At 46.9% G+C, this 22,396-nt stretch overlaps 1 protein-coding gene across 1 annotated transcript in view; it reads left to right on the top strand.

Moving 5' to 3' along the window:
• Window positions 1-863: 863 nt before the first annotated feature.
• Window positions 864-22,396, top strand: part of LOC121322402 (inactive phospholipase C-like protein 1) — a 42,168-nt gene continuing 20,635 nt past the window's right edge. Inside the window, exon 1 of the mRNA XM_041262316.1 lies at window positions 864-1,866. Within this exon, the coding sequence (XP_041118250.1) occupies window positions 1,651-1,866 (216 nt within the window). The 5' untranslated portion in view covers window positions 864-1,650. The remainder of the gene's footprint in view (window positions 1,867-22,396) is intronic.

Here is a 22,396-nt window from a genome sequence, read left to right on the forward strand (position 1 = left end):
TCACTGTGCGACACAACTCTTGGCCACTGAACCCAGACATCTCTGAGAAACTCGGGTTGTAGAGCGTGCCACAAATCCTCGACAACCCACCTCCCCTGGGTAAACCCGGACTCTCCATCCTCGCTGTTCCGCTTCAGCAGCTAGTTGAGCATACCAAAGTTTCTTCCTCTCATACGCCTCATCCACAGCATCCTCCCATGGCTGTTAACTCTACGATATGAACAAGGCGTGCTGATCCAGACCACAAGACAATGTGCTTAATTTGACTTTTTAAATTGATTAGCTTACAAAATGTTATATTTAACTTGAAATCTCCAACTCTTTAAAAGATGTAAAAAGCTGTGATTGGTTCCAATAAGGGTAATTAAGTAATTGAGAGCACAGTTGGAACAGCAGGGCAGGGGGTCCCCCGGACCAGGATTGAGAACCACTACTCCAAGCGAACCTGTTTTATTAAACAAACGCTCAAACAAATTCACAAATAAATAATAATAATAATAATAATAATAATAATAATAATAATAATAATAATAATAATAATAATAATAAATAATGTTTTCTGGATTCCTGTCTTATCAACTCTCTTCTCTAAAATTATTTTCCTAAATAACTCTGCGATTAGTAAATTCAACTTGTCAATTGCATCCAGCCATCCGCCCACATCTGTAGAGCACATCTGGATTACTTTCAAAACGTGAGGCGTTCCAGCACCGTGAACCAAACCACGCCTCCAATCTCCAGCCCGCGGCAGCTGATTGGCAAGCAACCTTCTCATTGTAAAGTTGCCAGCTGAGCGAGGTCCTGATTGGTGAGAGAGCACATCCCTCGAGGTAGAGGGCGGCGCCGCTGTCAGAGGTCTTGATTCTTGTCAACAGAAGGCTGGCAAGCGGCACCGGCTTCCTGCGCTAAGCTTAGCGAGGCGCGCTTGTGTGCAAACGAAGACTGGAAGGTACTGCTTGTAGACCGGGAGAAAAGGGGCACAGCGCTTGCATCTTACATTTTGCAAGACTTGCATTGCTGCTGTTAACAAGGATTACTGGTTAACCGAAAGTAAACGTGGTTTGTTCAAACACCATATAGAGAGACAGCTTTTCTGTATTAGGTGCACAAGACTTGCGGTTGGCCTCTGCTGCTAGCACTAGACCCAAAAGCGTAAGAAAAGGGAGACGAAGAAGACTGTATGTGTTTGGACTGAGAAGACAGGGGCGCTTCGACTTGTTGATGCTTTGGATTATATTATAAACACCCAGTCGCCCAACTGTGAACAGTTTACAAAGTCAAGTCCTCACTTGCAGAAGGAACTCGCATTGCTGCAGACAACTGGGCAGCGAGCGAGCCTGGAAAGTGAAAGCATTCAGCTGGCCTGTCAAACTAGTGTAGCCACACTAGTGGATCAAGCACAGACTGACACGCTGATCACAGTGTACAGAAACACACCGTCAGATCCCCGCCTAGTATACTGCCTTCGAAGAGACTTGTGTTCTTTCAAACCTTCTTCAATCCGAAACAGTTTCCCGGTGCTTGCGTCTCACTCTGGATGTTGTGCTGAAATACAAAACATATCTTATTTTCCCATTGGGGGTTCTAAAGATATTGTAGTGTACAGCATTGCTGTTTAATTTCTTTGATTTTTTTTCACCGTTGCCAGCTATGTCTGAGAATAAGTACGATAGGAGTTGTAGTGATGAAGAATCGGAACCGGGACCGCTGTGCCCCACGCCGGGGCGCTCAGGAAGGGCAGGGCGGCGGAGCGGGGTGACTATTCCGGTAGCGGACCGCTCCAGTCCCGGCGGCTCGACTGCGGATACAGAAGCCAGCCTTATCGAGGCTGCAAAGACGGCGCCGCGAAGAAGCAGCATTATAAAGGTAAGCGGAAAAAAAAAAAAGTTTATTACAGCAATTTTTTAAAATGGAAAAACAAAGAGACAAAAATAGTAATATACGAATTATGATATTAATAATAAATAGCGCTGTGTAAAACGTGTTGTGAACCCATTCTTATTGGTATACTGTACCGGTGTACTCGGAAGTGGGGGAGTTACATACTGTACACTGTACAAGTTTTGAGCTGAATCAGGAGTTAATCATTGCATTCTTTGATCACTGACAGCTTAACGGTCAACACCCATTCTTTCCCCCAGTAATGCCCGCTGGTATCGATGACTTGTATTGTCGAGGCAGACTACCACCCGATGTATCTCACTACACTAGTGCGCATGAAGGCTGTGCAACGAGGCTAATGGAGCGCCACATACAATATGGCAATTTGGATTTAGAATTGAAGCAAGGCTGTTCGTTTTGCACTGCAATATTATAAGTACTGTGGGTAGTTTGACAGAAGCAGATGTTGAAGCCCATGCAGCATGTTTAATGAGCAGCACACTGGTGTTGTGTCTCAGTGCAGTGTGCTTAAACCTTTTCTCTTTTTCTTAGAAGCTGCTGTTTAGTTAGCATTTAGTTTTAGTGTGTATATACAGGCTCCTGAAGAACTCCAAAAAAGTTGCACAGCTCAGATGTACATGACCTTGGATCAATGCATACATTCAAACACATTATAGGCTACACCACTGTCTTTCTGATGCACTCAAAGACACTACCCTATTGCCATACTTAATACAGCAGGACAGCAGTTGCACCTCCCCACTGTTCAGTTCAGTATACAAACATATTCCTTCCCCCGTCACTTCCACCAAGCCAGTGCTCAGAGACTGCTATTTTAACAGTGTTTTGTTTGCAGTAATTTGCCCAAACACAAGAGTGTCTTGTTTGTTTTAAATCAGCCTGGCCCAGCGCCATGGATAACAGCTATTAAAAGCACGGCCTTTTCATTTCCGAGCGCTTGCGGTTTGGATTCAAGATCAGGCTGAGGCTGCCACTGTGCCCGACACACACACACACACATATATATATATGTGTATATATATGCAGTCCAGCCAGCACTGGGCAGAGTGTGTGGGAGCTGTCAGCAGAGATACCCAGTCCTGAGGAGAAGGGTCTGAGCTCTGCTTTCATTGTATTATGTGTGAGAGTGCATATCAGCTGTATATTATGCCAGTGTTTGTCCTTCTTACAGAACTGCACACTTTACCAGTACAGAGGTTTCAAACTGATTGACAAATACCAACAACATACAACTACTAAGCAGTATTGCTTTAATACAGTACCTGCAGTACAGCACAGTCTTCACACTGCACTGGGCCTTCACAACGCCTGTTTATTGGGCAGCTGCTTGTGTAGTTAGTTGTTTGGACTCCCTGAGTTCTAAAATGTATTCATTTCAGCACCCAGTAGTGACTGTCTTTCTGGTACAGTAAAATTACCATTGCCGAGAATATGGAGGCAAAACACAACACTTTCTTATATTCAAGTTGTTGATTGTTATTTTAATTAATAACAGTTTTGTCTTCACCAGCAGGATTTTTACAGTAGCAGAGGAACGACGTGTTCCCCCTGCTTGATAGCTGTATGTTATAACAATGCAATAAAAGCGTAAACACCATGCTGTAGTTGTTTTTGTATACTCCCCGAAATCATTTGGAATTAATCGAGCAACAGCATCAAGGGAACCTTGTCAAAGAGATAAGACTCACACAGACAGTGCTGCAGCACAACAGGGAGCTACAAGACAGTACCGCAACCCCTTCACATGGTCCAGCTCCACGTCGACAGCACTGACAGCACGAGGTATCACGAGGTCCAGCTCCATGTCAACAGCGCTGACAGCACGAGGTATCACGTGGTCCAGCTCCACGTCGACAGCGCTGACAGCACGAGGTATCGAGCTCCAGTCGCAGCGCTGACAGAGATATCACGAGGTCCAGCTCCACGCGCTGACAGCACGAGGTATCACGTGGTCCAGCTCCACGTCGACAGCGCTGACAGCACGAGGTATCACGTGGTCCAGCTCCACGTCGACAGCGCTGACAGCACGAGGTATCGCGTGGTCCAGCTCCACGTCGACAGCGCTGACAACACGAGATATCACGAGGTCCAGCTCCATGTCAACAGCGCTGACAGCACGAGGTATCACGTGGTCCAGCTCCACGTCGACAGCGCTGACAGCACGAGGTATCACGTGGTCCAGCTCCACGTCGACAGCGCTGACAGCACGAGGTATCACGTGGTCCAGCTCCACGTCGACAGCGCTGACAGCACGAGGTATCACGTGGTCCAGCTCCACGTCGACAGCGCTGACAGCACGAGGTATCACGTGGTCCAGCTCCACGTCGACAGCGCTGACAGCACGAGGTATCACGTGGTCCAGCTCCACGTCGACAGCGCTGACAGCACGAGGTATCACGTGGTCCAGCTCCACGTCGACAGCGCTGACAGCACGAGGTATCACGTGGTCCAGCTCCACGTCGACAGCGCTGACAGCACGAGGTATCACGTGGTCCAGCTCCACGTCGACAGCGCTGACAGCACGAGGTATCACGTGGTCCAGCTCCACGTCGACAGCGCTGACAGCACGAGGTATCACGTGGTCCAGCTCCATGTCGACAGCGCTGACAGCACGAGGTATCACGTGGTCCAGCTCCACGTCGACAGCGCTGACAGCACGAGGTATCACGTGGTCCAGCTCCACGTCGACAGCGCTGACAGCACGAGGTATCACGTGGTCCAGCTCCACGTCGACAGCGCTGACAGCACGAGGTATCACGTGGTCCAGCTCCACGTCACAGCGCTGACAGCACGAGGTATCACGTGGTCCAGCTCCACGTCGACAGCGCTGACAGCACGAGGTATCACGTGGTCCAGCTCCACGTCGACAGCGCTGACAGCACGAGGTATCACGTGGTCCAGCTCCATGTCGACAGCGCTGACAGCACGAGGTATCACGTGGTCCAGCTCCACATTGACAGCGCTGACAGCACGAGGTATCACGTGGTCCAGCTCCACGTCGACAGCGCTGACAGCACGAGGTATCACGTGGTCCAGCTCCACGTCGACAGCGCTGACAGCACGAGGTATCACGTGGTCCAGCTCCACATTGACAGCGCTGACAGCAAAAGGGATCATGTGGTCCAAAATGAGAGAACACTCAGAACTATTAAACACTCAATAGATTAACATTTAGATTACAAGTCTTTCTCAATGTCCAAATGAGTTGTTATTATTATTTTTATTATTTATTTCTTAAGAGACGCCCTTATCCAGAGCGACTTACAATTGTTACAGAATATCACAGTACAAAGTAGCACAGTACAAAATATCACATTGTAAAATACCAGGTTGTAGAATATCACATTACAGATAAGAGTAGTTTTAAAGTACAGTAAAATCAGTAGAAAATAAGATCAAATTCAGATAACTTTGTTGGGGCTTGGAGTCCACATCACCCAGTGATGTAAGTATTTGAATCAAAACTAATCTCAACATTGAAGACACAGCAAGAGGCCTCTTGTTGGAAATGGTTTTATTTCTTTCAGTATATCTAGATTGAGGGGACGATATCCAGTTTCACACAGTGAATACAGATATGTTGTCTGCAGAACTCTTGCAGGAACAAACCAGACTACCTAATTATGAGCCCTGTTGAAAAGTGAATGTGTGTGTTTCAAACTGCTGAAAGGATTGCATTAAAGGGCTTTGATTACTTTACAGAGCTCAGAAAGCCTGGATTCCACTGAAGCCCTGCAGGCTTTCAGGAATGGGAATAAGACTCCCATTGCATAGCAGTTTGATCCATTTCTGGTTTTACTATGAGTTTAACACCTTAAGTCCCTTTCACACTGGAACTCCTACCCAGATGCCAGTGTGAGACAAAATGCATGACGGCTGTTTGTAAGCCAACGACATAACAAAGAAGAAACATTTGCTGTGGGCCGACGGTTCAATCCAGAGACGCTTGGACGGAAGTGTCCGTAACAAGCTGCTTCCGGGGCATTGATACCTGCACTGTGTACTTGGGTCTGTCACCCAGGTCAACCCTGCTTTATCAAAAAGCAGTGTGAACTTGTGTACCCGACCCGCCTGGCAGCGGGTCCCGACCCGGGTAGAGCATGCCAGTGTGAAATCACTTAGCCAACCCGCCTGGCACCAGGTCCTGACCCGGGTAGAGCATGCCAGTGTGAAATCACTTAGCCAACCCGTCTGGCACCAGGTCCTGACCCGGGTAGAGCATGCCAGTGTGAAATCACTTAGCCAACCCGCCTGGCACCAGGTCCTGACCCGGGTAGAGCATGCCAGTGTGAAAGAAGCTTGTCTTGTATAGACTGTAGCTAATCAAGCTCATAGTAAAACCTGGAATTGGTGGATTAGGAGTCTCATTTACACCCCTGCCTTTGTTTTCCCCTCAGTGCATTTAGTTTCAGAAGAGCCAGCAGCAGACAGATATTTTTTTTAGTACAGCAATCACCAGTGCCACTTTATAGCCAAGGTCGCTGTTTTCTGTTTATTACCTGTGAACAATGTGCTGGCTGTTTCATGCCTCATTTTATACCCTCTTTATAAACTAATAAAAAAGCCTTCACCTGCCAAACCTCAGGAATATTATCCCCTAGAGGATCATATCATTCAAAAAGGGATAGTTTGTTTTAAGTTGGAGAGCCTGTTTGCTGGAGGATTTTGATTAGACTGTGCCTAGGATTCAATTGTAATTGTGGTTAAAGTAAAGTATCAATTAACAAACACCTGTGTTAAGATATATTTTTGCCATTTTATGCAGTGTTAAAACACAACTGCATACTCATTTTAGATTTTAGAACTGATAACGCTAATCCCCTCTCCAGGACGTATGGCATTCATTGAGCTGAAAACAGGAACACTTCTAATTCGACACTGTACAGAACTTGGACTATTATTTCTAAAAAGGCACAGCGAGCTATGTGGTCTATTTTAATGATCTAAAAATAGAGACAGAGGTTGTGTGTCTTGCAGGCTGGAGTCGATCAAGTTGAGTTTGAGTGAGTGTGACGGAACATGTTTCTGTCAGTGAGCTCACAGAACCTCATATATAATTATGTTAGCAGAACACAGCCAACAGCTTGACGTTTGAGATAAAATAACATTACCACATGGGGAGCAGATTTTAACATCATTCTCAGGCTTTGCATAGGAAGACCAGTTTCGCCAAAAGGTGCACCCTGACTACATTCCTGGCTTTGTACTAAAGGGTGCTTTCCAAAATTCACCCAGCTGAACTGCATGTTCAGCTTCCTCTTACAGAAACATCCACGGGGCATTTTTCAGAAATGCTGGGCGCACTCCCAAGGCTTCTGAGAAATTCAGTTGAACACGTGGCAGCCCCTCGTCTAGTTGGGGAAACGAAGTCCCAGTTCCTAACTGCTAGACCACACAGCCTTCCTCCCTGTCTCGCAGCTCTGATTGTAGCATGTCTGGTTAGCCTTGTCCTCTCTGACTCCCCTCATTGCTGGTGTACACCAGGGGAATCGGCTGTGTTTCAGAAGATTGTGTGGCAGTGCAGGAGGAAGCTGGAGGCTGATTATTTGTCAGATGAGATTCAGTTGGGGACTGAGCCACTGGCGCATGGCCAGGAACTGTGACTCTCTCCCTCACTCCCGGCTGGGGCCTGTCACTCTGTACTGGCTTCGGACCAGTGCTCTCGTAATGGAGCCACCAACAGCTTCGAGAGATCTGGGCAGATCACAGTCCAGGAGGTAGAAGTGCTGCCCAGGCCTGACCCTGCTGCTGCTGCTTATCTTTCTGAGATCAGAGCAGATCATAGTTCAAGAACAAGTACTGGCTGTGGCTCAGAGCCATGGAAATCATTGGCTGTTGTATGAGAAAATCTCAATCTGTCTGTTTTTCTTGGTTGCAAACATGACCTGCAGTATGCTGCTGTGAGGTGCTCTGAAGGATTTGCTGTTGACCCGGATGGTTCTTATTATAATCAGGTCCATGGCATGGCGGCGAGGGCTAGAAGTTGCTTCTTAAATTGCTCTTCTGTTTTTCCAAAGTTCAGTGTTTACTGGGAAAGCTGGGGAGATTATCCTTCAGCATGGCTGGTGGAGAACATTGTGTTCTTTCCATGTGCCTCTTTGAGATTCTCTGGGTTATTTTCATTCAAATATGTGGGTGTTTCCAGCGACCCAGGGAGAAGCAAACAAGGCAGGTCCCATGGTTAATTTGCCAGCGTTGGAGAGTTTGCTGTAGCTACTGTAACCTTGAACCCCCCCCCCCCCCCCCCCCCCCGTCTAGACTCATTCCTCTGCTCCCATACACACGACAACATCAGCAAGGGGATGGCAGCACACATAGTTTGGGAGTTAGGAGAGTCTTAAAATAGCCTCAATCTTCTGAGTCTTTTACATGTCTTGTCAAATATTGTGTGAGCAATATTTCTCAGAGCAGTGAGTGAGGTTGACAGAGTGGAAGGGGTTTTAAATGTTTAGATTTATTTAAAAAAAAAAAAACTATATGGGAAAAGCTACACTGTAAACTACACTATAAACTGCATTTTTCGCAGTGCTGTAGTACAATAGCTCTGAGTAGATTATACTGAGCAGCTCAAGATCATATGTGTCTGAGAAGCAAACGGAGGGGGGCTTGTGTCAGTGCTCGCTGTCTCTGTGATCGCGCCGGAGTGTCACTGGCCAGCAGGGTCTCTAACCCTTTTAACTTACTGAACCAAGTCCATTGACTAACAGGGGATCACAGCTGCTGCTGAGCGACACAACATCATCTGTGTATGAGTGGGGTATCACACATGGCACGGCATGGCAGAATCTATAGGGTTATACATTTGGTAGTTTACGATGCTAAAAGCACAGCAAAGTGTGAAAGCATTGTAAAGTATAGATAAGCATTGTAAAGCACAGAAAAGTATGGTAAACCATGGTAAATGCATAGTATAATCATCCTAATGAGTTACAGTGTAACTTTTATAAGGGTAGTTCTACAGGTTTTATATACAGGATGGGCACTTACAGATATTCAGTGAATGCAAATTGCTTTAGAGATCAGGTGCATCTCAATAATGTGCCTAAATGCAGATGAGCATCTGCGTCTCAGCAACTCCAGGAGCTGCGCTGGGGCAGCAGGGCCCCCCCCCCCCCCCCCCCCCCGATGTGCGGCAGTCTATCACATGTGTCTGTGTGTGCAGCTGTACGTGTTTGAGTGTGTGTTTGTTTGGCAGTGCATGTGTGTGTGTGTGTGTGTGTGTGTGTGTGTGTGTGTGTGTGTGTGTGTGTGTGTTTGCGTGTGTGTGTCCCTATACTGAGATTAGTTTTATTGAGAGATTGTTATTTTCGAGTGTTCTTAAGGAGTCAGCATTCCTGTGATTTGCTGTAGTGTATATGGAGAGCGAGAGGGAGAGGCAGTGTGTGTGTGGGTGTGTTAGTGTGTGGGTTGGGGTGATTGCGTCATGTTTGCTGTGGAGATGCATTGACACATTGACCTTGTTCACAGGGCTTGTTGAACTAGCAGTTATATTGAAGATTATAGGCAAAAAGTTAGCTAAAAATAGCTTTCCTTTTTATTAAACTTTACCACAGCAAATGCATGTTCATTTTACAGTTGGTTCAATTAAACAATTTAGAACAGGGCTGGAACAAAGACCTGGGGCTGGTTTTTCAAAATGTATCATTTAGATAACAGTGATGCAGATTTTGTAATCCTATACTTTGTGATCGAAATTACTTAAAAAAAAAAAAAAAATGGATTTTGTAATTGTAATTATTTGTAATCTGGATAAATGTAATCCAGCGGTGAAAAACAATCCAGATAAATGTAATTCCGATCACAAAGTATAGGATTACAAAATCTGCATCACTGTTGTCCAGATTCTGAAAAGCCGGCCCCTGGAGTGGAAAGACCAATGTTGGTAACCCTTAATGTAGGCTCTGTATACCCCCTCCTCCTCACCCTAATCCTGTCCTGAGGGGCAGCGAGCTGGACTGGGTGGTGAGACACAGGCAGGAGGAGAGGAGTGACCTCAGAGAGAATAATCACCGTTGTCTCAGGGGATGAGAGATCGCTGCCATCCAGACACTGTTCCATGAAATTTGCAGCACCAGCAGATCTGTGATAGGGAAGCTGGAGGCCGCCCTGCCCTTGCAGTCTGAATGCAAGGTGAGAGAGAGAGAGAGAGAGAGAGAGAGAGAGAGAGAGAGAGAGAGAGAGAGAGACTGATGCCTCTGCATTCTTCCCACTGCCTCGCTCAGTCTACGGCACTCAGAGACACAGGTGGACAGCTGTCCCTCATCAACACTGCACAGAATGCAAATGTTTCTACCTCAACGGCCTGCCCGCTGAACATCCCAGCATCCCTAAATAGATCATTGTTCATGTCAAAGATATTAATGAGCAAAGTCGTACCAGCATTGGCAGTCACTGGCACAGAAGCTCATCATCTGCTGCCTAGCGAAGCGCAGGACACTGAATTTATGAGTTCCCTCTGTGCGTCCTTCACATTGACTGCCGGGCCAAAGTCACAGAACTCCAGACCAGATCTCCTTTTCACAAGTGGACCCAGTGATCCAATACTGGCAAACTAATGTGCAGCTACAGCCAAACCTTTTACATCACCTAGAATTTTAGGACTGAGACATAATTAAAAACAAAACAAAACAAAAAACCTATATGAACATAATTTAGACATCATGTAATCCAAGAAAGCCATAATAGCAGGATAGTATTTCATTTTAGATTTCAAAATGTCATATTTTTCAATTTGTGTCAGTTTTTCACAAAGTATATGGAAAGCTACAAAGTGGTACAGTTATTCAGCAGGTTTCATTCGACTTTATGAAGTGACTTTATGAGTTCATTATATATAGAGGGGGATGCAAACTATTGACCATAGTTGTGGAAAGTTCCTATTGTTTTTAAAGTATGCATGACACTGGTCATGACTGCCATCAACAAATAGACCTTACCCTGGCTGAAGAAGAAGAAGAGCTGACCAGGCCTGACCCTGCTGTAGCACACACAAGAGAGGAATACAAGTTCCTGTGACTGCCCTGACAGAGCTCCCCGGTATAACTGCATTAGAGACACAGTGGAACAGGGCTAACCCAATAGCCATCTCTCAGTGGTCTCGTTTGAAACGCTCCACAGGGAATCACACTCAGCTGCACTGTTAATGACACGGGGCTCAGCTGAACACCGCTATCTCATTGAATGTGGTGACTGCGGGACAGGCAGTGAGAGCAGGCTGGTTTCATGACATCCGACAGATGAGTAACGTGAGAGCAAATCACAAATAGGATGCTGTCTGCTGCCCCACTGCTCAAATGCCAGGGATTCAGAGATGACGGGATGGGACGGACAGCCAGCTGCCTCAGGACAGCCTGCCCAATGATTCCAGGACACTTTAGGACAGGTCAGGGTTTTTAGCTCTCTAAACCAGGAATGAATTGATTTGAATCAGCATGCAAGGTGGGTGCCAGTTGCAGGAGCCTTTTCATGTCATGGATTTCATTGTTTAATTGCGGCAGTCATCTCCCAGAACAGTAAACTATCACGTGAATAATTACTTTGACTGGGTTCAGTTTTGATGTGCTGTGTGACCTCTGGGTTTTAAATGATATTAAAGTCTTCAGAATGGGCTAGATTCTTAAAACTCTTCATTCCAGAGCGTCAGAGAGTCAGAAAACACACCCAATAGTTATAAATAGCTGTTTCTTTTTCGTTTTAGAATTGTAATTGGTGTCATTTTTCTAAAAAAAAAAGATATATTTGAGAATCTAGCTTACCTAACCTACTGTTCTCCTGCTTTGTAGAAAACAGATTACTATGTATTTCCTGGGAAGCGTTTATTAACAGCCCAAACGCGTCGCTCAGAGAGCAGAGAATCCCATTTTCACTTTCTGTCTTGCTTCCTGAGCTTCTGAGTGTGGGAATGGAGGGCTGAGGCAGTGTGAGGGACCCCCTGGTCTTGGCACACAGAGCAGGGGGGGGTTGCGCAGCTCTGGGCTGGGGAGGAAGTTTTTTGAGCCACACTGATCCTGGGAACGCAGCCCCTCCGAGGGGAGAGGGACACAGGGAGAGCCGCTTACTAGAAACAGACTTGTTTCATTTCCACCCCTTTGTTTAGGGATGGAGCTTGTGCTGAGGGATGTTACTGGCACCAATTCCCTTGCAGCTGCAGATTATAGAGGTGCAGTGATGTCAATCTGGGGCAGGAATCCAGCTGCTTTGCACCCTGAAAAAAGGCGAATGTGCAGCTTTCTGTGTTCTCAGACTCGATCATATCAGCATCTGGAGTTTTCCACTTGGCTTCTGCATCCAGATGTTTTGATTTTTTTTTCCTCAAACTTTTCCTGATATCCCCCCCAGCTTAAAAAACATAAAATAGGAAGATAAAACCTTCAGCGAACAAACAGCCCTTGAGCTTTGCATTTCTTATGTACTGTGTTTAGCAGCTGCTCAGTGCATGGGGCTGGTTTCAGACCCCATTTACAACATAATGCAGTTTGAACCATTTTTTGTTAAAGTAGTAATCAATGTAGCCACACAGGTTTGTGCGCGCCGCCCCTTATCCTAATTGTTCAGTAGCCTGGCAACATCCGTTGCTTTGGTTCTGTGAGTAGGTGTTTTATTCAGGCCTGTGATTGCGAGAACTGTGCATTCATAATACATGATATTGTATTAGTGTGTTTTACCTGTCTGGGGTTTACCTAAACTTAACCATGCTTTCACTATAATAATTATAATTAATTTTTATATAGCACCTTTCATAGTCACAAAGCACTTTACAAGATACAAGACTAGGGTGTGTGAACTATGCATCAGCTGCAGAGTCACTTACAACAACAGAGCACAAGGAGGTTAAGTGACTTGGTCAGGGTCACACAGTGAGTCAGTGGCTGAGCTGGGATTTGAACCGGGGACCTCCTGGTTACAAGCCCATAACCACTGGACCACACACCTTGTCATGATTTTACTGGTGCAAAGTTTTATAAGTGCAGTCACTGACGTTTTATAAGTGCAGTTACTGACATGCTCCCCGGCAATGAACACTTTTTGACTGTCGTTCTGATTCTGGGACTCCCCTCCACACCGGAAACATTTTCATTTTCATTGTCTGTAACGCTTCACTATGCTGCTCTCAGTCACTGTGTGTTAACACACACTGTCTGTGCTCTGAGTCTGGTAGGGGCATCTCCCTGTTTGTGAACCCTGAAGCACATAGGATCAGCCCACGTTACTGATCCAGGATGGTTTTTTTCAGTGAAAGGGAGGGGATGAGGGAGGGAGGGAGACTAGGGAGACAGAAGCAGAGTGTCCGCTAGTTCAGTTGGCCCAGCGAAACTCCTTTCATCACGTAGACCCTGATGGAAGGGATGGCTCTGCTGACCTTGGCCGTGATCCAACTGGATGAACTTGAAGATAATACACACCCCCTGGGACCACCCATAACATGTTTATTATATAATGATAGTAGTTATAATAATTACTGTTAACAATATGTCACAGCATCGTTCGAAAGTGAAAAAACAAGAGCACTTTTTATGTTTAATAGTCGTTCAGTACAATCGTTGTTTAAAGAATTCCTTGGCAGTGTGCCTAAATGATGGAGCTGCGATCTGTTGCGTTGTTTTCCCATATAAATGTTTACCACAGGAAACGTGCAACCTCGTTTAGCAGCTTTCCCATGCTTTCCCCATAGTTTGCCATGGTTTTTAATATGCTTCGCTGTGCTTACCCGTGCTTTCACTGTGCTGTTGTGCAACGTGTTGTTAATGGTCACACCGGTCGGTGCTGACCAGTCTGAAGGCAGGGCTGGTCTGGCCGTGTCATTCATAACCTCCTGCTGCTGCAGGTAGGGTGTGCGGAATTGGTACACCGCGGGATGCAGTACAGGCAGCTTGTGTCTCTGCACCCTAGAAGAATGGAAACAAACACCACTGAGCGACTCCTCTCTGCTGAGACAGTGGAGGAATGAACTGAGAGCAACCAATCAGATTGGACCCCTAACCCTCTCACTGGCAAACTGTCTGTGGGCTTTGCTGCCATGTGTCTTTGTATTTTCAGCTTTAGAAACAACACTGCCACATTCCAGTCATGCCTTCATATTTCATGACTCCGTAACTTGACAATTTATAACAAGTTATATTGCAATAAGATGATTTGTTGTAAGGACAGGTTTTTATATATGTATGAGAGCTGTCCTTGCTGTCCTCTATCGAGGTTTATCAGATTTCTGAAGTTTCCCTGAGTCTGTCATGACGATAGTAACCATGCCTCCATTGCAAGCCTGCTTCAGTATAACTGGATTGCTGCAGACATTATTGAATTGTCAATAACAACAGCGAGCAACAATGAATTAACCCACTGATTTGCCAATCCTTACAAATACAGTGACTGGATAACATGTAGCTTCTGCCTTTACTCAGCCTCCCTGCCCCCCCCCCCCTTTTATTTCATATGCAAAGCAGGGCTAATTAAAATAATTAGGTGTGCTTGAGAACGAAGCAATCCAGCATCATCTCTTATTACCATCAGAAACACAGCAGCTGTTTCAGGGTTGATAAGAGGTTAGGTGTGTTGAGTGTGTGTTTCTGTGTGTTGTGTGTGTGTGTGTGTGTGTGTGTGTGTGTGTGTGTTTCTGTGTATTGTGAGCTTGTGTTTCTGTGTATTGTGTGTGGCTGTATGTGTATGTATGTTTCTGTGTATTGTGAGCTTGTGTTTCTGTGTATTGTGTGTGGCTGTATGTGTATGTATGTTTCTGTGTATTGTGAGCTTGTGTTTCTGTGTATTGTGTGTGGCTGTATGTGTATGTATGTTTCTGTGTATTGTGAGCTTGTGTTTCTGTGTATTGTGTGTGGCTGTATGTGTATGTATGTTTCTGTGTATTGTGAGCTTGTGTTTCTGTGTATTGTGTGTGGCTGTATGTGTATGTATGTTTCTGTGTATTGTGAGCTTGTGTTTCTGTGTATTGTGTGTGGCTGTATGTGTATGTATGTTTCTGTGTATTGTGTCTGTGTGTGTATGTCGGTGTGTGTGTGGATCTATGAAATGTTGCGGCCGTCGTAAACCATTTTAAAAGAGTCTTTTTAGAATATTTGCGCCTGTAAAGGTTTTGGTCCATAGATAAAACCGATCCCATGTCTTCACATTCTCTTCCTTGGCTTTGTTGCAGCTTGCTTTGATAATAGCATTTTCCCATTAGAAGGATACTTGAATTTAAGTAAGATGAAAAGTTCATGAGAGTTGGTGGATGGTGTCATGCACAAATGGTATCATGCATCACATCTCTAATGTCTGTCTTTATTACACTGGGCCTGCCATCTTCATGCTGTACACAGTGTGCAGTGAGCAGCGTCGGTGTCTTCATGCTGTACACAGTGTGCAGGGAGCAGCGCCGGTGTCTTCATGCTGTACACAGTGTGCAGGGAGCAGCGTCGGTGTCTTCATGCTGTACACAGTGTGCAGGGAGCAGCGTCGGTGTCTTCATGCTGTACACAGTGTGCAGGGAGCAGCGTCGGTGTCTTCGTGCTGTACACAGTGTGCAGGGAGCAGCGTCGGTGTCTTCGTGCTGTACACAGTGTGCAGGGAGCAGCGTCGGTGTCTTCATGCTGTACACAGTGTGCAGGGAGCAGCGTCGGTGTCTTCATGCTGTACACAGTGTGCAGGGAGCAGCGTCGGTGTCTTCATGCTGTACACAGTGTGCAGGGAGCAGCGTCGGTGTCTTCATGCTGTACACAGTGTGCAGGGAGCAGCGTCGGTGTCTTCATGCTGTACACAGTGTGCAGGGAGCAGCGTCGGTGTCTTCATGCTGTACACAGTGTGCAGGGAGCAGCGTCGGTGTCTTCATGCTGTACACAGTGTGCAGGGAGCAGCGTCGGTGTCTTCATGCTGTACACAGTGTGCAGGGAGCAGCGTCGGTGTCTTCATGCTGTACACAGTGTGCAGGGAGCAGCGTCGTGTCTTCATGCTGTACACAGTGTGCAGGGAGCAGCGCCGGTGTCTTCATGCTGTACACAGTGTGCAGGGAGCAGCGCCGGTGTCTTCATGCTGTACACAGTGTGCAGGGAGCAGCGTCGGTGTCTTCATGCTGTACACAGTGTGCAGGGAGCAGCGCCGGTGTCTTCATGCTGTACACAGTGTGCAGGGAGCAGCGTCGGTGTCTTCATGCTGTACACAGTGTGCAGGGAGCAGCGTCGGTGTCTTCATGCTGTACACAGTGTGCAGGGAGCAGCGTCGGTGTCTTCATGCTGTACACAGTGTGCAGGGAGCAGCGTCGGTGTCTTCATGCTGTACACAGTGTGCAGGTAGCAGCGTCGGTGTCTTCATGCTGTACACAGTGTGCAGGGAGCAGCGCTGGTGTCTTCATGCTGTACACAGTCGTTCACAGCAGCGCCGCTTCATGCTGTACACAGTGTGCAGGGGCAGCGTCGGTGTCTTCATGCTGTACACAGTGTGCATTGAGCAGCGTTGGTGTCTTCTGTACACAGTGTGCAGGGAGCAGCGTCGGTGTCTTCACAGTTCGTCAGTGGATCACAGCACAGGGAGCATAACGGGTGTCTCATGCTGTACACAGTGTGCATCAGCAGCGCTGTCTGGGCTGTACACAGTGTGCATGGAGCAGCGTACACTTCATGCTGTACACAGTGTGCAGGGAGCAGCGTTGTGTCTTCATGCTGTACACAGTCAGAGGGGAAATGGAAATGACATTCTCGTGCACACAGTGTGTCTTATTGTGTGTGTGTGTAGCTGTCTCACAAGCTCTGGTGCATTGTTATGTGTGCATGTGTGGGTGTGGTGTGTGTGTCACAGAAAACAGTGTGTGTGTGTCTTCATGCTGTGTGTGACATTGTGTGTTTCATGCTGTACACAGTGTGCAGGGAGCAGCGTTGTGTCTTCGTGTGTACACAGTGTGCAGGGAGCAGCGCCGGTGTGTACACAGTGTGCAGGGAGCAGTGTCGGTGTCTGTGTGTACACAGTGTGCAGGGAGCAGTGTAATGTGTGTGTTCTCGAGTGTCAGTGTGTGTCTGTGTGTGTGTGGCGCTCTGTGTCACTCAGAGAGCTGTGGGAAGCAGGCAGAGCCAAGTGTTACAGTATGTATGGAGATGAGAATCATAGAAAGCATGATGGAATTGGGCAGGGAGGAGGAGTGGGGCAGAGGAGGGGGAGGACCCAACCCTGGAGATTGTAGAGAGGGATTTCCAGGGGAGAGCATGATGGCGAGTCTGATGCATGAGAGAGAGCTCATAGGCTCCTCTTACCAAGTGTTCACAGTACTGCTTAGGGAGATGAGAATCATAGGACTGAATGACCTTCTGTACGAGATCATCTCCCTTGGTTCCATGGACCTGAATCTCCCACTTGACGGGACTCTCCGACTCCCTCTCCCAGGGGGAAGCCTAAGGGGAGGGATGAATGGAGATGACTCTCCCCTCATCAGGATACCTCCCACTCCTATCGGAGGGAGGGGAAGGGATCCTCTAGGACTCCCCCTGAGGGGAGGAGGAGGAGGAGGGAGGGAGAGGGAGATGAGAATCATAGAATGCATGACGAGGGGGGGACGACTGAGGAGGAGGAATGAGGGGAGGGACAGGGGACGAGAGGGGAGGAGAGGAGAGGGGGAGGGAGGGACGGGGAGGAGAGGAGAGGGGAGGAACTGAGAGGCGAGGATAGGCTGAGGGAGGGATGTCGAGGAGAGGAGTGGAGGGACTGAGGGGATGAGCGGAGAAGAGAGGGACTGAGAGGGGAGGAGAGCGGGAGGGACTGAGAGGGGAGGATAGTGGAGGGACTGAGAGGGGAGGAGAGGAGAGGGGAGTGATAGAGGGGAGTGGAGGGACTGAGGGGAGGATAGTGGAGGGACTAAGAGGGGAGGAGTGGGTGAGGGAAGGATGGGGAGGAGAGGAGATGGGAGGGTCTGAGAGGGGAGGAGAGAGTGAGGAGGGTGGGAAGCAGGCGGCAGATCCTATGAGAAGTGCTGAGAAAATGGGTTGGATTTTTTTTTCTTTTTTATATGATATGGCAGTAAATTGAACAATTCATCATTCCAAAACGACATCATTAGTATCTGAAGGGCTGGATTAAAACACCAGTCATGGTGAATGGAAACACTAATGTGCTAAAACTTTTGCTGAACTAAACAACAACGGTAGGTTACGAAGCAGGCCCTGGCCACAGCACTTTGACATGCTTCAGTGCATGAAGCGTGCAGCATGCTGGTTGAGGCAAATAAATCTGCAGAATTGCAATAGCAAAGAAACGATGACCAGATCTCAGATTGAACATAAGAACATAAGAACATAAGAAAGTTTACAAACGAGAGGAGGCCATTCGGCCCATCTTGCTCGTTTGGTTGTTAGTAGCTTATTGATCCCAAAATCTCATCAAGCAGCTTCTTGAAGGATCCCAGGGTGTCAGCTTCAACAACATTACTGGGGAGTTGATTCCAGACCCTCACAATTCTCTGTGTAAAAAAGTGTCTCCTATTTTCTGTTCTGAATGCCCCTTTTTCTAAACTCCATTTGTGACCCCTGGTCCTTGTTTCTTTTTTCAGGCTGAAAAAGTCCCTTGGGTCGACACTGTCAATACCTTTTAGAATTTTGAATGCTTGAATTAGGTCGCCACGTAGTCTTCTTTGTTCAAGACTGAACAGATCCAATTCTTTTAGCCTGTCTGCATATGACATGCCTTTTAAGCCCGGAATAATTCTGGTCGCTCTTCTTTGCACTCTTTCTAGAGCAGCAATATCTTTTTTATAGCGAGGTGACCAGAACTGCACACAATATTCAAGATGAGGTCTTACTAGTGCATTGTACAGTTTTAACATTACTTCCCTTGATTTAAATTCAACACTTTTCACAATGTATCCGAGCATCTTGTTAGCCTTTTTTATAGCTTCCCCACATTGTCTAGATGAAGACATTTCTGAGTCAACAAAAACTCCTAGGTCTTTTTCATAGATTGCTGCAGGGTACCATTCCCGGAGTCCTTGCACACGTTACCCTTCAGACTGTCTTTTCATAGCTGCGGTTCAGCCGTGGGCACACGCACTCTGCCTCCCTCCTTGACTCCACCACTCTGCTATGAGCTGTCAGCAGAAGGGCAGGGAGGAAGTGCAAGAATGTAAACCAGGGGAAAAAAAGAGTCAGAGTCAGAGCTGGTGCGTTCAACACCGGAACAAACTCCTTAAAGGGGTCACACGCCATGTTAATTACAGAAAGACCAGGGGCCCTAGTCACAAACTCCTGAGCTATTTAAAGAAGGTTTTTTTAGGAATAAAATACGGTATTCTATTCTCTAATAGCTGCAAAGGAAGCCAGCAGGAGCTTCAAGAACCGCATTGTATTCCAGAAAACAGACCTTTGAAAAAAGTGCTCTATGAATAACTCACGAGCTGGCCCTGTGGTGCAGACGCAGAGGGGTAATCTGTGAGAGTAAAGTCAAAGAGCACGGAAGGACACTGTGGGTCACCTTGCTTTCACTGTGCTTTATTACACTTTGTTATGCTGATGCATTCTTAATGGGGTGTGGAAAGCTGGTGGACCTTTTAAAGCATTTAATAAAGGATTCAATAAAAATGTGTTTGTATATTAAATATCACAGTGCATTTTTAAATATTACTTCTAGTAAAAAGAAAGTATTTAGGCTAATCCTTTAAAACAATTTAATTAAAAACTGCAATAAGTCTTCGATCTTCCTTTTCGCCGCTTCCTATAAAATACTTTTCTGCATCTCTGAAACAGCTTCAGGGTTTTGCATCTGTGTATGTCACCATGGAAACAGTGAATGCTGTGAGGAGGTGATGTCGTCTCTGAGCTCCGTTTCCGTGGTGAGGCGGGAGATTGACAGCCCTGTGAGTGTTGGGAATACACTCTCAGAGTAATGGAGCGACTTTCAGACAGAACCGTGTGCTTGCAGATCTGCAATGATGTGATTTATAGACATAATTCTCCTGCCAGCAAGCAGGGGCTGACAAACAGCAATAACAAAGCGAAGTAAAGGCATACAGCATTGGAGGGAGGCAGTGTGGCCTAGTGGTTAGAGCTAAGGGACTGGGAGGGACTGAGGCAGTGTGGTCCAGTGGTCAGAGCCGGCCATTTCAAGGTAACACTATTCCTAATGGTGTGTGGATGTCATTGATAAGGCTGACTCTCAGCTCAGAGATCAGGATGTAATCACTGTGCTGTGCCCAGCTGGCAGTCCATTAGGTAACACTGCCTTGGCTTTGTGTCTAAAATTAGTATTTTTAAAGAAATCTGTTTTAGACAACAAGTGTTTTTGTACATGCTTGCAACCAGTAAGATGATTTGACTGCTGGGGTGAAACAGACTTCCTGGAAGGCAAGGCAAGCAAACTGAGGACTTTGTTTTACCTGGTGTGGTGCCAGATGTCATGCTTTAGAAAGCAGACACTAACCACAGATTTGCTTTGACATGTGCTTCTTTCGAAACTGCTCCTCTATGGTGAGTGGTAGTGTGTGGCTGGTAGGATTTATGTCGCTGTGTTGTCGGCTACAAGCACTCTGAGTGGCAGAGCAGCGGGTGTGCTGGGTGAGCAGTGGGAGTGCATCTGCTCTGCGAGGCGTTTGTCTTGTAATGTGTCTATCGGGGCTCTCCCCTCCAGTGCAGTTTGGCTGCATTAATACCATGTTAATGCTTCTTACATCAGTATTCATCTATAACACCTGCTCCACGCAGTACACAGTAATACAGGTGCTACATGTTGTTAGCCTGTGGCTGATCTCTGCTGCTGTGGCTGTGCTGGAGCGTAAATGGGTCAAACGACATACGATTTCAGTTGAGACGGTGCCGGCTAGTGTGCAGTTAGCTGTAGTGGCACACAGACCTTATAAACAACATATACAAGAAGCTGTTTGAAATCTCAAAGATACAAACCAAGGGATTTCAAGTCGTGGCTCTGTGGCAAAAGCATAACAAAGTGTAGCGTAGCACAGGCAGGCTGATGTGTTTGGAACAGCACTTTGCAAACCAAGGCAAAGCCCTGAACCTGCAGAGAACAGCAGGCACATAGGGAAACATTGTGACACAGCAAACTGCAAAAGAACCCTGCAATGTAGCTGCAAGTATTCAAATTTAAAGGAGCCTTCCTGTCTGTTGCTGTTACATTGGTGTGCCTTTGGTCATACCCTGAAGGAGTGGAGCAGAGGGAGGCTGTTAATCGAGGCAGAGAGCTTGCTACTGCAGATTTGATTTTTTCAATCAATAAAGTCAATTCAAAACGAATAAGTTCTGCATTGATACTTAAACAATTCAATAAAAACATTGTCAATTTAGGCGTGTGGTCTGACTCCCCTAACCGCCCCCCAGAGTCTGTTCCAGAGCGGTAATCAACTTATTCTCACAAATTGATTGCTTCCAGCAAACAGATCCAAAAACAAATGCATGCAGGTATTTAATTCCGTGAGCTGGCTGTAGCTGCAATGAAATCTCCCTGTGTTACTCAATATCATCACAACCCCAACATCTACAGACACTCCCCTGTTCCGCTGAAGCACCCCTATAATCTATAGCTATAGAACACACTACCTCAGTCCCTCCCAGTCTCTCAGCAATAACCACTAGAACACACTGCCTCAGTCCCTCCCAGTCTCTCAGCTCTAACCACTAGAATACACTGCCTCAGTACCTCCCAGTCTCTCAGCAATAACCACTAGAACACACTGCCTCAGTCCCTCCCAGTCTCTCAGCAATAACCACTAGAACACACTGCCTCAGTCCCTCCCAGTCTCTCAGCAATAACCACTAGAACACACTGCCTCAGTCCCTCCCAGTCTCTCAGCAATAACCACTAGAACACACTGCCTCAGTCCCTCCCAGTCTCTCAGCAATAACCACTAGAACACACTGCCTCAGTCCCTCCCAGTCTCTCAGCAATAACCACTAGAACACACTGCCTCAGTCCCTCCCAGTCTCTCAGCAATAACCACTAGAACACACTGCCTCAGTCCCTCCCAGTCTCTCAGCAATAACCACTAGAACACACTGCCTCAGTCCCTCCCAGTCTCTCAGCAATAACCACTAGAACACACTGCCTCAGTCCCTCCCAGTCTCTCAGCAATAACCACTAGAACACACTGCCTCAGTCCCTCCCAGTCTCTCAGCAATAACCACTAGAACACACTGCCTCAATCCCTCCCAGTCGCTCAGCTCTAACCACTAGAACACACTGCCTCAATCCCTCACAGTCTCTCAGCAATAACCACTAGAACACACTGCCTCAGTCCCTCCCAGTCTCTCAGCAATAACCACTAGAACACACTGCCTCAGTCCCTCCCAGTCTCTCAGCAATAACCACTAGAACACACTGCCTCAGTCCCTCCCAGTCTCTCAGCAATAACCACTAGAACACACTGCCTCAGTCCCTCCCAGTCTCTCAGCAATAACCACTAGAACACACTGCCTCAGTCCCTCCCAGTCTCTCAGCAATAACCACTAGAACACACTGCCTCAGTCCCTCCCAGTCTCTCAGCAATAACCACTAGAACACACTGCCTCAGTCCCTCCCAGTC

Source organism: Polyodon spathula, chromosome 10 (assembly GCF_017654505.1).
Source record: "Polyodon spathula isolate WHYD16114869_AA chromosome 10, ASM1765450v1, whole genome shotgun sequence".
In the NCBI taxonomy this organism is placed as follows: Eukaryota; Metazoa; Chordata; class Actinopteri; order Acipenseriformes; family Polyodontidae; genus Polyodon; species Polyodon spathula.